General features: G+C 50.8%; 1 protein-coding gene across 1 annotated transcript in view; it reads right to left on the bottom strand.

Moving 5' to 3' along the window:
* Positions 1 to 14,454, bottom strand: part of CHD5 (chromodomain helicase DNA binding protein 5) — a 57,086-nt gene that overhangs the window by 17,144 nt on the left and 25,488 nt on the right. Inside the window, exons 7-15 of the mRNA XM_006876912.1 lie at positions 13,047 to 13,170; positions 12,004 to 12,170; positions 11,702 to 11,923; positions 9,404 to 9,610; positions 9,033 to 9,244; positions 6,860 to 6,991; positions 6,661 to 6,769; positions 6,110 to 6,301; positions 5,825 to 6,025 (exon numbers count right to left, since the gene is read on the bottom strand). Of these exons, the coding sequence (XP_006876974.1) occupies positions 5,825 to 6,025; positions 6,110 to 6,301; positions 6,661 to 6,769; positions 6,860 to 6,991; positions 9,033 to 9,244; positions 9,404 to 9,610; positions 11,702 to 11,923; positions 12,004 to 12,170; positions 13,047 to 13,170 (1,566 nt within the window). The remainder of the gene's footprint in view (positions 1 to 5,824; positions 6,026 to 6,109; positions 6,302 to 6,660; positions 6,770 to 6,859; positions 6,992 to 9,032; positions 9,245 to 9,403; positions 9,611 to 11,701; positions 11,924 to 12,003; positions 12,171 to 13,046; positions 13,171 to 14,454) is intronic.

The following is a 14,454-nucleotide window of genomic DNA, read 5'->3' as shown; positions in this document are numbered from 1 at the left end:
ACATCTAAAAAAAAGTGGGGGGGAATAAAGGTAAATACTATTAACTGATGGTACATAGAAGGGATTGTAATCATTGCAACAAAACAAAGTGTGATTTATTGAATGTGAAACTGATGATCTGCATATAAATATTCACTCAATTCACAATAAAAGCTTCAAAGGAAATCTGAGGTCCTCACTGGGTTTTGTGACTGGGCCCACAGCCTTAGGGTGATAGTCCTAGCTCAGCAACTCAGTTCACCCCCATGGGAACTTTGGCCAGCCCCAACTCCTGCTCCTAAGGGACTCCAGGACCCTAGGCCTGTAGAGCCACCTGCAGGCCCCTTCCCTCCCAGCACAACCCTATTCCTGATCCCCAGATGCCCCACACAAAAGAGGGGCTGAGGGACAAGCAGAAATAGTCTCCAACACCTAGTCCTGGTGCACTGTGGGAGTCAGCAAGTGGAAGAGGTTCTAGTGCCCCCAAGTCACTTTCTGGGGTGTGCTAGCTGAGCAGCAGCCTTTCTCTGCCTGTGGCCACATGAGGACTGCTGGACAACATCCTCCTTGGGACTGTAAGGTTCATGAGGTCAAGTGCAAACACTTGGGGTGGGCCCATTCATCCCCACACCTGTGGGGTCAGGGTTCTCCCGTCATGGCAGGGAGGTGGAGACACATGAAGGATGAGGAGGGGACCTGTGGCTACTTCTCAGGGGCCGTGAAGTTAAACCAGGCTGATGTGGCTGACCTTGCTTATGGGAGAGAGGAGTCCGTTTTCAGAGTTACAGTACGGAAATGGAGCAGCCAGATCCAGGTCTTTTCATGGGCAGCCTCCCAGACCCAGCTAGGAAAGTGTAATGCGCTTGGGGTTTAATGTTCAGCTCTTGCCGGTGGAAATGTCTTTCTGTTTGGATTCATAGTGTGCAAGTGAAGTTCTAGGACACCAGAGCTCGCCCTGGAACTTGGGGCCTCCATTCACTCAGTCCCACCTCCCAGGATATCTTCCTACTCCCTTGCCCCTTCCTAAAGAATGCTGAAGCCCTCCCCCAGGTGGAGACGTAGAGGTGGGACAAGTCAGGTACCTGTGCACCAGGTCATAGGGTCCAAGGAGCCCATGAATGAGGGTCTGCATTCACCCTTGAGTATCCCCATCCCCAAGGAACGCCTTAGTAGCAAATAAGAACCATGACCCGTCAAGCGAGAAACCACAGAGGAAAGGAAAATGAACAAGGACCCACATTTTCCCTTTGCACTGGACCCTGAAAATTATGTAGCTTGTCCTAGCTTCCCAATGAACAAGTCATTGGTGATGGGGTTGGGGAGGCCTTGAGGGGCTTAGGTAGGGAGAGACAGAGTTACTTCATAGCCACAGGCTCTTCCCAGGTGGCACCTCAATTTGCATGCCAGCTTTGCCCTTAGAGCTGAGGAACTTAATCAAGTTAATGAACTTCCCCAGGTAGCTTCAATCTCTACCTGTAAAACGGTCAATGTTCTGGGTTCAATTTTGTCCTCTCAAAATACTGCAATCTTCAAAACTCTGTTTCATGAATCAACACTCACAGAACGGAATAGAGTTTGTTGTTAAGTGCCATCGAGTGGTTCTGACTTATAGGGACCCTATATAGGGTTTCCAAGAGTATAGGGTTTGAACTGCTGACCTTGTAGTTATGAGTCTGATACTTATCCTACAAGCACCACACCAGGGCTCTGGAGCAGACTTTAGGATGCCAATATCTTAGAAAGACACAATTCAATCTATAATGTTGCCCTTTTTACATTTTGCTTAGATCCATAGTTAACGCTCAAGGAAGCAGCAGCCAAGAAATCAAATGACAAATCTGCTGCAAAAGACCTTTCTAAAGTGTTAAAGAGCAAAGATGTCACTTTGAGGACTAAGGTACACCATGCCCAAGTCACACTGCTGTTATTCTGCTACTTGCCGTTGAGTCAATTCTGTCTCATAACAACCCTGTAAATCTTTACAGAAGCACATAGCCTTATCTTTTATCTGTGGAGCAACTGGTAGACTCGAACCCCTAACCTTATGGTTAGCAGTTTAATGCTTATCCTATGTGCAAAAATTAGACAATAAATAAAGAAGACCACAAAAGAATGGAAGCTTTTGAATGATGGTGTTGGTGAAGAATATTGAAAGCACCACGGACTGCCAAAAGAACAAACAAATCTGTCTTGGAAGAAGGACAACCAGAATGCTCCTTAGAAGCCAGGATGGTGAGAACTCATCTCCTGTACTTTGAACATGTTGTCAGGAAGGACTAGTCCCTGGAGATCATGCTTGGTAAAATGGAGAGTCAGAGAAAAAGAGGAAGACCTTCAACAGGATGGACTGACACAGTGGCAGTAGGAACGGACTCAAACACAATTGTGAGGATGGTGCAGGACCAAGCAGTGTTTCATTAACTGTAGTGATTTAAGTTAGACCTACTCACTAGATGGCACCTAGCCTCTATTTCTGTGGATGAAGTGTGATGTGATCACCTCCCATAATGCAATCTAATGTTATGTTAATGAAGCCATGTCACTGTGGGCTGTGTTCCAAACCTAATCACTTTATTATTTAAAGAGCACATTAAAACTCATGATGAAAATTGAAAACAATTAGTCCAATGGACTAACAGATCCCATGAACATCAGTCTCCAGAACTCTGAGACCAGAGGAACTAGATGAAATAAAGAGATCACACTAGAAGGTCCTGGATTGTTGTTGTTGTTAAGTACCATGATGTTGGTTTCAACTCACAGCGTCCCTGTATAGGGTTTCTGAGGCTTTTAAGTCTTTCACAGGAGCAGAAAGCCTCATCTTACTCCTGCAGAGGATGGTGGGCTCAAACGGCCAACTTTATGGTTCGCAGTCCAGTGCTTATTATGTTATGGATAAGAAGGTCCTGGATAGAATGGAAGAAAATGTGGAACAAAACTCAAACTCATAAAACAGACCAGGCTTACTAGTCAGACAGAGACTGGTGGAATGCTGAGAATTCACCCCTGTGGGCCAATTTTCAGCCAAGCAATAGCTAGGTGTCTAAAGGGGATAACAACACTAGTGAGGTATGCACGCCATAGACTGGTCAGCCATTCAAGATCAAAAGGGCAGCAAAAGTCAAAAGGGTTGGGAAAGAATGAGGAATGAAAACCAGAAACACAGGGAAAAAACGGAATCCGTGATGTCACATGGAGAGGACTACAGTCGCCGAGATGAAATGAGATGTGGATGATGTGTTGAGTATAAACTGATCATCTTCTCTGTAAAACCATCACTCAATTCACAATAAAATGCTTAAAAAATAATTTTTTTAAAAAAGTCTTACTCAAAACTCACTGCCATCGAGCCAATTCTGACTCATCGTGACCCTACAGGACAGAATAGAAGTTCCCCTTAGGGTTTCCGAGACTATCTTTACAGAAGCAACTAACTGGTGGGTTCAAACTGCTGACCTTTCAGTTAGTAGTCCAATGCTGAACCCACAAAGTTCCTTACATTAGACACAGACTATCTGACCATGACAGAAGTAGATGAACTACAAGCCCAGGAACTCCAAGGATTGCAGGCTACTGGAAACTGAAAGTGACAAAGAAGGACCTCCCCTTAGAACCACATTCTGAACTCAGACTTCTAGCCTCCTGAACTGTGGAGGGGGAAAATGTTCTGGTCCTTAAAAAACTCCACTTGTGGGGTTTCTGTTACAGCAGTAGTAGGGAACTGAAACAGGCAGCATTAGCTACATCACAGGAACAGTGAGAGAAATGAGGACTATGTCTGCAGAGTGCATGGCATGAGGCAGGAGCCCGGGTTCGAGCTCCTGACCAGCTGGCTAGTAGGCCCATCCATCCAAAAGGCCACCTCTGGAATCACTGAATGATTTGCTCACTCAACAAGTAGCTACAGAGCCCTTCCCAGAGATGGCAGACTATTCCAGGATGACAATGAAAGCTAAGGAAAGAGCCTCTGAAGTGACCAAGAGGAGCCCCTCAGCACTCAGTTATAGAGGGCCTACAGAACATGGGAACACTGAATGGTTTAAAACTAAGAAAGGTGTGCGACAGGGTTGTATCCTTTCACCATACTTATTCAACCTGTATGCTGAGCAAATAATCCAAGAAGCTGGCTTATATGAAGAAAAACGTGGCATCAGGATTGGAGGAAGACTCATTAACACCCTGTGATATGCAGATGATACAACCTTGCTTGCTGAAAGTGAAGAGGACTTAAAATATTTACCGATGAAGATCAAAGAGCACAGCCTTCAGTATGGATTGCATCTCAATGTAAAGAAAACAAATATCCTCACCAATAAACAACATTCTTATCAATGGAGAAAAGATTAAAGTTGTCAAGGACTTCATTCTTCTTGGATCAACTATCAACACTCATGGAAGCAGCAGTCAAGAAATCAAATGACGTATTGCATTAGGCAAATCTGCTGCACAAGACCTTTTTAAAGTGTTGAAGAGCAAAGATGTCAGCATGAGAACTGAGGTGCACCTGACCTAAGCCATGATATTTTCAATAACCTCATATGCATGTGAAAGCTAGACAGTGAATAAGGAATACCATAGAAGAATTGATGTATTTGAGTTATGGTGTGGGAGAAGAATATTGAAAGTGCCACAGGCTGTCAAAAGAACCAACAGATCCATTTTGGAAGAAGTGCAGCCAGAGTGCTCCTTAGAGGCCAGGGTGGCCAAACTTCATTTCTTATACTTTGGACATATTGTCAGGAGGGACAAGTTGCTGGAGAAAGATATAATGATTGATAAAGTGGAGGGTCAGAGAAAAAGAGGAAGACCCTCAGCGAGATGGATTGGCAAAGTTGCAGCATCAATGGACTCAAGCGTGGCAACAATTGTGAGGTTGGCCCAGGATCTGGCAGTGTTTTGTTCTGCTGTGCATAAGGTCACTAAGAGTCGGTACTGACTCGATGGCACCTAACAACAATAACAGCTGTGTGCCAGAAACAGTACTGAGTGCCTCATACCCTTGCATGTCCGGGGACTTTGATAGAAATGCAGAATCCCAGGCCCACCCAGGAACTGCTCGAGCAGTTTTGTTTTGGGGTGTTGTTTTTTTTTAACAAACCCCTGTGGCATGTGTACACATGAAAGTGGGAGAAACAGAATGTCTAACAAATTCACCCCTTCCCATGTTTTTCTGTAATAAGTCTGTTAGGATTCTCATTTGCAGAGAAGACTGAGGCACAGAGAGGCTGAATGACTTGCCCTAGGGTCATACAGCTGGTGCACTGCGTTGAAGAATACCCCCAGAATTCACATCCACCTGGAACCTCTGACTGAGGTCTCAATTTGGAAAGACTCTTTGCAGGTGTAATGAAATTAAGGTCAAACTGGATTAGGGCAGGCCCTAGTTCCAAGATGACACAATCTTTCTAAGAAGAGGGAAGAGGAGACACGGGCAATCAGGGAAGATGGCCAGGTAAAGATGGAGGCAGAAATGGAATGATGCAGCTATACAAGCCCAGGACCACCAAGAATTGCCAGCAACCACCAGAAACTGGAAAAGACAAGGGAGTGGGGTACCCTGAGTCTCAGAGGAAACCAGGCTCTGCCGACACCTTAACTTTGAATTTCAGCCTCCAGACTGTGAGAGAATACAGTGTTACTGTTTTAAGCCCCCAACTTGTGATTCCTTGTCACAGAAATCCTAGGAAATGCAGATACAGGTAACTCCGCCTTGAAAGCAAGCTCTCTACCAGCTCTTTGGCCTTGGGGAGCCCAGCCTAAGGGACACAGTGAACTGTAGACCCCTGTGGCCCTTGGAACACACCCAGAGCACCGCCAGGGTCATTGCTGGGCCAGGGGTCCTCACCTTCATTCGGAACACCTTCTTCCCACTCCGAATTGCGTTGTCTTCAAAGGAAAACTCGTTCTCACGGATCACGGAGCGGCTCTCCTTGTCCCCAGTGTAGGTGACCACGTAGAAGTCAGGTGCCCACATCTCGAACTCGCGCTCCCAGTTAATGATGGTGGACAGGGGTGCGCTGACCAGGTAGGGTCCTTTGGAGTGTCCCTGGTGAGACAGACTAATGGATCAGGCTGCCGTCTACACCAAGGTCTGCCCCGTCCCCAGCCGAGCACCCTCCAGCCGCCTTACCTCCTTGTACAGGGAGTACAGGAAGACGATGGTCTGAACAGTCTTGCCCAGCCCCATCTCGTCAGCCAGGATGGTGTCGGTGCCCTGGGCCCACGAGAAGCGCAGCCAGTTGAGGCCCTCGAGCTGGTAGGGGTGCAGCGTGCCGCCCGTGGAATCGATGTACCATGGCTGCTTGTCAAACTTAACTGTGGGCTGCAGGAAGACGGGTTCAGATATGCCAATCCTGGACACACACCCCAAATCCCAGGCCATCAGAGTCTACCCTTCCGGCCCCTGCACCTGCAATTCCTTCTGCCAGGAATGCTCTTCCCAATCCTCTAGTCCCTGTTGGCTCAATAGCCCATCAGGTCCCTGCTGGCTCAATAGCCCATCGGGTCCCTGCTGGCATGCCCACTTCTTCAGGAAACCCTCCCTGACTCCCAGTCTGCTCCTACCACATCCTCCCATGTGGCCTTTGTTCTCTCCCATCAGAGATGTCTCCTGACTATAAGCCCAGTTTTGTCATCTCAGCTGGTGACTATGTGTCCGCCCCTCCCACCCACCCAGCTCACATCCACAATGGGGGTCTCTGGCGGCTTCTCTTGTTTATCATCCTTCAGCTTCTTGCCCTTCTTGATCAATCTCTTTGGCAGCCTGGCGTCTTCTCCCAGCATCAGCTCCCTGGGCAGGAGCATTGGACACAGATGAGCACACTCCGGCGGGGATCAGGGTGAGGGTCCCGTGGCCCCTGGCCTTGGTCCCCATGCCCACCTGTGGCCCCAGTAGGCCTGCTTCAAGTTGTCGTAGTAGGGGATGTCAATATCGTCCATCTCCCAGGTGCACTGGTCGTAAGGTAGGTCTTTCCATTTTATCAGGTAGTGGACATCCCCCTTTTTGTCAAAACTGCAACAAAGCCAACAAGTGGGGAGAGGGATGGGCACAAAGGCCGAAATGGGAATACTGACACCCCTCGCTGATGCAGAGGCCTCAAAGGATGCACGAGCTCTGATGCCCACAGTCCCGTGGCCAGAGCAGCGGCTGAATTTTAAAGAAACAAATCACCGAGGCCGCCCCCAAGAGGTGAGGCAGCTTGCTGGAGACCACCCAGGTGGAATGCTGGGATGAAGCAACATGTTGAGGGGCAGAGCAGAGAGGATCACGTGAGAGGCCTCATTAACAGAGATGCAAAGTCCAGTACCCATTCCATTCTCTGCCACAGCACCAAATCCTTCCAGATCATGGACCAGGACACCAGAATCCTCAATTTCTAAACCCTACAGTCTTCATTCCTGCCCCATGGGCCTTTGTCATCTAACTGAAGAAATCAAAGGACTAGAGCAGTTCCCATCCCGTGTGGGACCCTGTCTGTCAAGCACATGAGAATGCAGTTCCTACAGGGGGTGGTCTCTTCCAATGCAGGGGCCTGAAGACCACACCCAAGAGCATACAGTAGGCACTCCATTTCGACTTAATTCTGGCCACTAGAAGGGTCTGGTGGTGCAGCAGTTAAGCATTCAGCTGCTAACCAAAAGGAGAGGGGTTCAAACCCCCCAGCCACACTCTAGAGGGAAAAGGACCTGGTGATCTATCCATTAAGATGGCTGGCAGCCAAGGAAATCCTTTGGAGCAGAGTTCTACTCTGTCACATAGGGTCTCCTGGTGTGGCGCTATAGGTAAACACTGGACTGCTAACCACAAGGTCGGTGGTTCAAACTCACCAGCCGCTCCTCGGAAACCCTATGCAAGGTAGCTATGCGTCAGAACTAACTCAATGGCACTTAACAACAACAACATGGAATCTCTAGGAGTCAGAATTGACTTGGGGACAACAGATTTTTTGGTTTTAGGAGAGTTCTCAGGCCCTCTCATCCTGACCTGACTGGGCAGCTAGGGCCCAGAGGAGAACTGCAGAGGTGGGCAGGAGCCATCCAAACTGAATCCACGGTTGTGAAGTCAATTATGACTCAAGAGGCCCTCCGGGATGGAGCAGAACTGCCCCATAGAGTTTCCAAGGCTGTAGCTCTATAGGGAAGCAGACTGTCACATCTTCCTCCCGAAGAGAGACTGGTGGGTTCAAACTGCTGACCTTTGAGTTAGCAGTCAAGTGCTTTAACCACTGTGTCACCAGGGTTCCTTGAGCAAGTCCTGTGGTGGTGTTGGTTGTGTGCTGTGGAGCCTGTTTCAACTCATAGTGACCTTGTAAAGGGTTTCCAAGTCTGTAAATCTTCATGGGGGCACAAATCCCCCACGGAAAGTTCATCTTTCCCCCACAGAGCAGCTGATAGATTTGAACTACTGCCCTGGTGCACCTTAAGTGGCGAGGACAGGCAGTGCCCTAAATGAAGACCTAAGGAGAAGGATCCATCACCAACCACCACACCAGCTACTGGTGGTTTCTTTAGTAATCGGTCAGGACCCAGACTTAGGATAAAACAGCTCAGGAAAATTTATAAATCAACCAACTTAATAATGGTTCAAGTTCTGGGCCACTTCGATCTGATTCCCCACCCTTAGGGAGTGATCCTTTAAGGGTGTTCTCAACAAGGGCTAGGGCTGGGTAGAAGGGGGTGGCTCTTTCGAATTCTACAGTCTTCCTTCCTCATTGAAGACAGCATGTGCATTCGTACAACATTCAGAACAGCCCTACAAGCCTCTCTTGTCATCCCCATTTTACGTGTACGTGTGTGTGTGTGTGTGTGTGTGTGTAAAATGTCAAAAGCAAGCATCAGACTCGAGTTATTAACATCCGCTTCAAGGATAAGGCAGCTGGAGAACTAGACTCTCCGGTGGGGACACAGTAACCGGGGGGTGAGGGGGCAGTCAGATGGCTGACAGGGGTGCCTCTCTCTCCTGACCCACCACATCCACAGGTGGCTGTAAATCAACAGGGAGGGTGTGATGGCCTGGGGAGACTGAGCTCTGGGGACTCCCCATCAGCACACACCTGTGGTTCAGGACTCGGTGGATCATCATCCACTCGGGCTTGATGCCATAGCGATAGAAGCGCTCTTCCATCTTGGCATAAAGAGGGTCCTTGTTCTTCCTCTTCTCACTCTTGCCATCCTCATCACCAGAGCCATAGTCGAAGGGTGGCGGCTCATCCATGTCGTTCTTTCTTTGGTAGTTTCGATACATCACCGTGTGGTATAGTTCCAGCTGTTCACGGAAGTGGCAGAGGTCACAGGGAAGCAAGGAAGATGTGCCTCCCATACCCCCATCCCTAACCTGGGTCCCAGGCAGGAAGGCCTTCCCTTCCTGGTGTCAGTCCTTTTCTGCCAAGCCCTGCGCCTCAGCACAACTACCCAGGTGCCTCACCTGCAGCTCCTTCACCCAAGAGCAGTGCCAATACGAGAGCCCAGCCCACTTGACAAAGAACTCTCTCTCCGGGATGCCTTCCAGGGGCTTGGGCGGGGGAACGCCGGGCTCCACGTCAGGCCCTGGCAGCCCCACCATGAAGGGCGCCGGGGGCTCTGTCCACCTCCAGTGTAGGATCCGCTGTACTTTGCCCTTCAGTGGGGGACACTGTGAACAGAGACGGTTCCCCATGTTCAGGGCTTGGCTGCAGGGCCCCATTTGGAGGCTCCTGACAACACCAGGCTCTTCCAACAGGCTGTTCCCCAGGTCAGAAGCAACACAAGTGATTCCGGTGACATCTGTCCCATCCCCAAGAGTCCAGCACAGCTGTGCACACAGCCCATGAGCACCAAGGGTCTGTGAGTCCCTTTGGTCCTCCATCAGCCAGTACCTGATGAGAACATAGGACAGAAGCCAGCCCAGCAAGGGGGCCCAGACTCCTAACTACACTCCACCCCACTGCCCCCATTCTCTGTGGGTTTTCTCCTGCCCCTAGAAATGTCACATCATCTTCGGGCCCACATACACCTACGGGACTTTGAGCCCCATGCCCAGCACTCATGGAGACCCCAGCTGCTGCCAGCTCTCCCCTGGGCAGGGCTGTGCACAGGGACAGGAAGGCCAGGTGGATGCCCACCAGGAGTCGTATTTCCAGAACCCTGATTGGGTGCTGTCATTGCAGTGAACCGCCTGCTGGCAAGGGTGAGAAATGTCCCCAGCTGCAGACACCACCACTATGCCAGAGTTGGCTGTCTCATTTCTGAGACAGGGACTTTCCTGCCGGAAGCCTGGCCCTGACTGGACCAGGATAGGAAATTCAGATTTAGTGGCACTGAGTAGTTCAGTGAGGGGAGGCAGCTCTGCCACCCGTCCTGGTACTCTAAGTCCTCCTGAGCATCTGCAAAATGGATCTAAACCTTCCTTCATCTCCCAGGACTGTGATAGGCATCAAATCCCACACATGAAGGCATTCCGGAGCCTGCAGAGTACAGGCCACAAAGCCCCATGTCCAACTTTTCCTCACCTTCAGCTACAGCCAAGACCAGGAGTCAGAAAGAGGAGGAGGTGGACACAAGAGATAGTTCTCCCTGGTATCACTGGCTCTGGGGGAAGGGAGCAGAGAAGCTCTCCCTTCCAAGGCAGTGGGCCTCACCTACCCCACCTCTACTTCCACCCTACCAACAGGATCTTGCCACACAGAGACATACATGCCCACACACATGCATGCCCAGACCCACACGGGGTAGCTGAGGGTCAACCACAGCGGGTAGACCTAGGAGAGCGGAGACCCTGCACTGGGGATGGGGTTGAGAGACAAGCCACAGCATAAGGCCTTCAAACGTCCAACAGTGGCTAAAGGACACAGGGACGCTGCTCTCTCTCCACAGAAATGGAAGGTCCAACCCAGGAGTCTCCTGCCCTCTCCTGGACAGTTTAGCAGTTGTGTGTAGTGTAAGGCAAACCACATAACCTCCCAGAACTTTGCTTTTCCCGTAGGAATGCAAAAGTTGGTTCTGTTGGTACTGTTGTGTGCCATCGAGTCCATTCTGACTCATAGTGACCCTCTAGGACAGAGTCCTGGTGTGGTGACATACGAGAAGCACTTGACCTCAAGGTCAGTTTGAAACACAAGGTCCGCGGTTCAAACTCATCAGCAGCTCCTTGGAAAGCCTACACAGGGTCACTATGGGTCCAACTCCACAGCATTAACAAGGACAGAGTAGGGCTTCCTAGAGTTTTTATGGGAGCAAACAGCCAGGTCTTTCTCCCATGGTCAGCAGTCATTTTGCCACCAGGGATCCTCCTCTTGGTACTGTGTTGTTGTTGTTGTTGTTCCGACTCATAGCGACCCTGTATAGGGTTTCCAGAAGCGGCTGGTGGGTTTGAACCACTGAACTTAGCAAATTCAAACCGACCTTTCAGACCAATGCATTACCCTGCTAAGCCCTAAAGGAATAGAGCAAGTGAAGTTCTTTGTTGTGGTTGTTAAGTGCTGTCGAGTAAGCAAACACTCTCTCAGTGCACTACGGATTGATGCTGCTATGATTAACATCATCACTCATCTCTTCATAACGACTCGAGTTTCTGGAGAGAAAAGGCTGCCCTTGCCTTATGGGACCTTGGAAGTAGAGCTAGGTCTAAGCAAGGTGCTCTGCCCTCTGCGAGGCAGGGAGCGGGGCTCAGGGCGGGTCATAAGTGGGCGGGGCGTTTGGTGGGGCGGGGCCCCGTTCGGTGGGGCGGGGCGGGCGTAACACTCACAGTACAGCGCGGGCAGAGCCATTCACCGTTTGGGATCTCGGGCAGCGGCGGGTTGAGGCAGTGCAGGTGGTAGGAGGAGGGACAGGCGTCGCAGCAGAGCAGCTCGCCGCCGTCCTTGCACACGCGACAGAACTCCATGTGGTCATCCTCCTCCTCCTCGCAGCCGCCCTCCTCCTCGTCATCGTCGTCGTCTTTCGGTTCCCACTGGATCCCCTCCTTCTCCTGCAGGGAGAAGGCCAGATGGAGGCCCCAACCCAGATGTGACCTCTGCCCCAGCCCGGGGACCTCGGAGCAGGACTTACACAGTGGGGGCAGCTCCATTTGCCCTCGGGGGCCTTCTCGAGCTCCGGGTCGAGGCAGACAAGGTGGTAGGCCCGCGGGCAGGTGTCACACAGGATGATCTCCCCACCCTGCTGACACACCTCGCAGTAGTCCTGGTGGTCCGTCTCATAGCCGTCACCATCATCAACTAGAGCAGGGAAGGCGGTCATGGGGGGCCTTGGTCCCTCCCCAGTGCCTGACCATCTCTACCACCCAGTCTGGAACAGCACACAGTAGGTTCTGAATAGCTATTGGAAGGAGTGCTGGCAGGATAGATGCGGTGTGTGAATGATGGAGAGATGGCTCATTGTAAAGGGGAGATAGACTCATAGTGGGGCACTTGTAGGACCAGCACTGGACTGCAAACTAGAAGATCGAAAACTAAACAGGGTCGCTATGAGTTGGATCCGAGCCAAAGGCACTTAACAACAGTAACAACAATAAGGGGGTGATGGATAGGAAGATGGATAAAGGAAGGAAGGGAGGAAGATGGATGGGGGAGTGCAGTAAGATAATAGAGGGGTGGGTAGGTAGGTAGGGTTGATGAATGAATGAATGCACTGTGGGTTAGATTAAGAAGCACTGCCTTCTGCAGTCTCCCCTCTGCTAGTACAAATGTCCTGGAGCAGGCACACTGTCCCTACCAACAACCAAACCCACGGGCATCAAATGATTCCAACTCATAACAGCCCTCGAGAGGAGAGCACAACTTCCCCCCTAAGGTTTCCAAGGCTATAAATCATTACAGAAGATTACCACATCTTTCTTCCACAGCACAGCTAGTGGGCTCAAGTCACCAACCTTTCTTTTAGCAGCTTAGCCACTGTGCCACCAGAGCTGAGCACACCACAGGTCCCTAACTGAGCCTCTCCTGAACATAGAGACCAGAGCAATTGAGGGAGAACTGCCTCATGAAGCCAGAGAGGGGGAGTTTGAGGATGCCCTTCCCCCAACTTTCCAAGGACGGCTCTGCAGCCCCACGTCCCCATGAAGGCCACGGGGCACCCCCAAACAGGAATCCTACTCCTCTTCTTCTTGCGCCTCCTCTTGCTCTTCTTCCCCAGAGCTGCGGAGCACTCAGAGCGTACAGAGGAGCTGTGGATGCTTGCACAGTCGAAGTCCGACTCCTCCCGCTCATCCTCCTCGCTCTGCAGGAGTGGAGAGGCCTGTGAACCTAGGGCCTGTCCCTGGGGACTCCTCCCAAGGTCTATGCTGGCCTGGGAAGAGCACATCTGGACAGAGGCTCTGGAGGTTAATGTTCCACAAGAGCTCACCTCACCTCCCCACCCAGCTAGGAGCCTTCTCCTGCCGCCCAGCCCACCAGCCCCAACTCTCCAGCCCTCAGACTCCTCCCACATTTCCCACCTCCATATCCCTCCCCACGCCCTGCCCCCCACCCTACCAAACTTCTACACATCCTTCAAGGGGTCTCCCTCAAGGTGCCTTCCCAGATAGCTCCTAACTGTGCAGGTCCAAAATGCCTGTCTGCCTGGTACATTTATTAGCTGTACACACAGTTGACTCCTTTGAGACTGTGGAACTCCTCTTAAGCAGGGCCTCCGTGGCTGAGAAGTGCCTGGCACATGGTAGCTACTCCACAAATATTAACTGAGCAAAGCTAGACCACCTGCTTCAGGACCACACTATACCTTCTGCTCCATCCACCATCAAGAGCAGCAAAATTTAAGCCACGTTACTTGTCTCAACCATTGCTGTGGCCTTCTGCAGGCAGGGCTGGGGCCCAGGCCAGGACAACTGCTGCCTGAGGACTAGGGAGTGAATGGGCCCCACACCAAGAGGAGAGGGAGCAAACACACAGCGTCTCACCCTGGTGCTGGAGTAACGCTGCAGCCTGAAGGGAGCAGGGAAGGTCAAGGTTCTCCCCAGCCAGATCCTGACTACGTGTCACCTTCCAAGGTCCACCCCTCCTAGCCCACCTGGACAAACCCCACAAAGCTCTACAGGGCTAGCTGGCTCTCCACAGCTCAGGTGAGCAGCAGGAACCAGGAAACTGAACTAGCTAAAGGTAAAGTGCTGGGAAGGATCTGTTTCAAACCCTTCACCATACAGCTGGGGAAACTGAGGCCCAGACAGGCCTGTCTGTATAATGGAGAAAGGGATGGTTGTGTGGGACCTGCTCCTAGACCTGGCCCAAAATGCTTTCTGCAGTCATGCCAACCTTCACATGAACACAGTACACACAACACTGACTCACATGTTCCTGTTTACATACACACAACACGTACAAAATACATCTCAAGACTGCTCACAGCCACTGACACATCCAGGTCCGTGTGTTCTCAGTGCTTCACACATTCACACAGATGCTCACCTCACACACATACACTCACACATATTCCAAAACAGGCTCGTGTGTACTCATGCATCTGGATGCCTGCTCACACTCACAGTCATTCAAACATAGACAGCTG

This window comes from Chrysochloris asiatica, unplaced genomic scaffold (genome assembly GCF_000296735.1).
Source record: "Chrysochloris asiatica unplaced genomic scaffold, ChrAsi1.0 scaffold00425, whole genome shotgun sequence".
Classification (NCBI taxonomy): domain Eukaryota; kingdom Metazoa; phylum Chordata; class Mammalia; order Afrosoricida; family Chrysochloridae; genus Chrysochloris; species Chrysochloris asiatica.
This window is presented reverse-complemented; position numbering and strand designations above follow the sequence as displayed.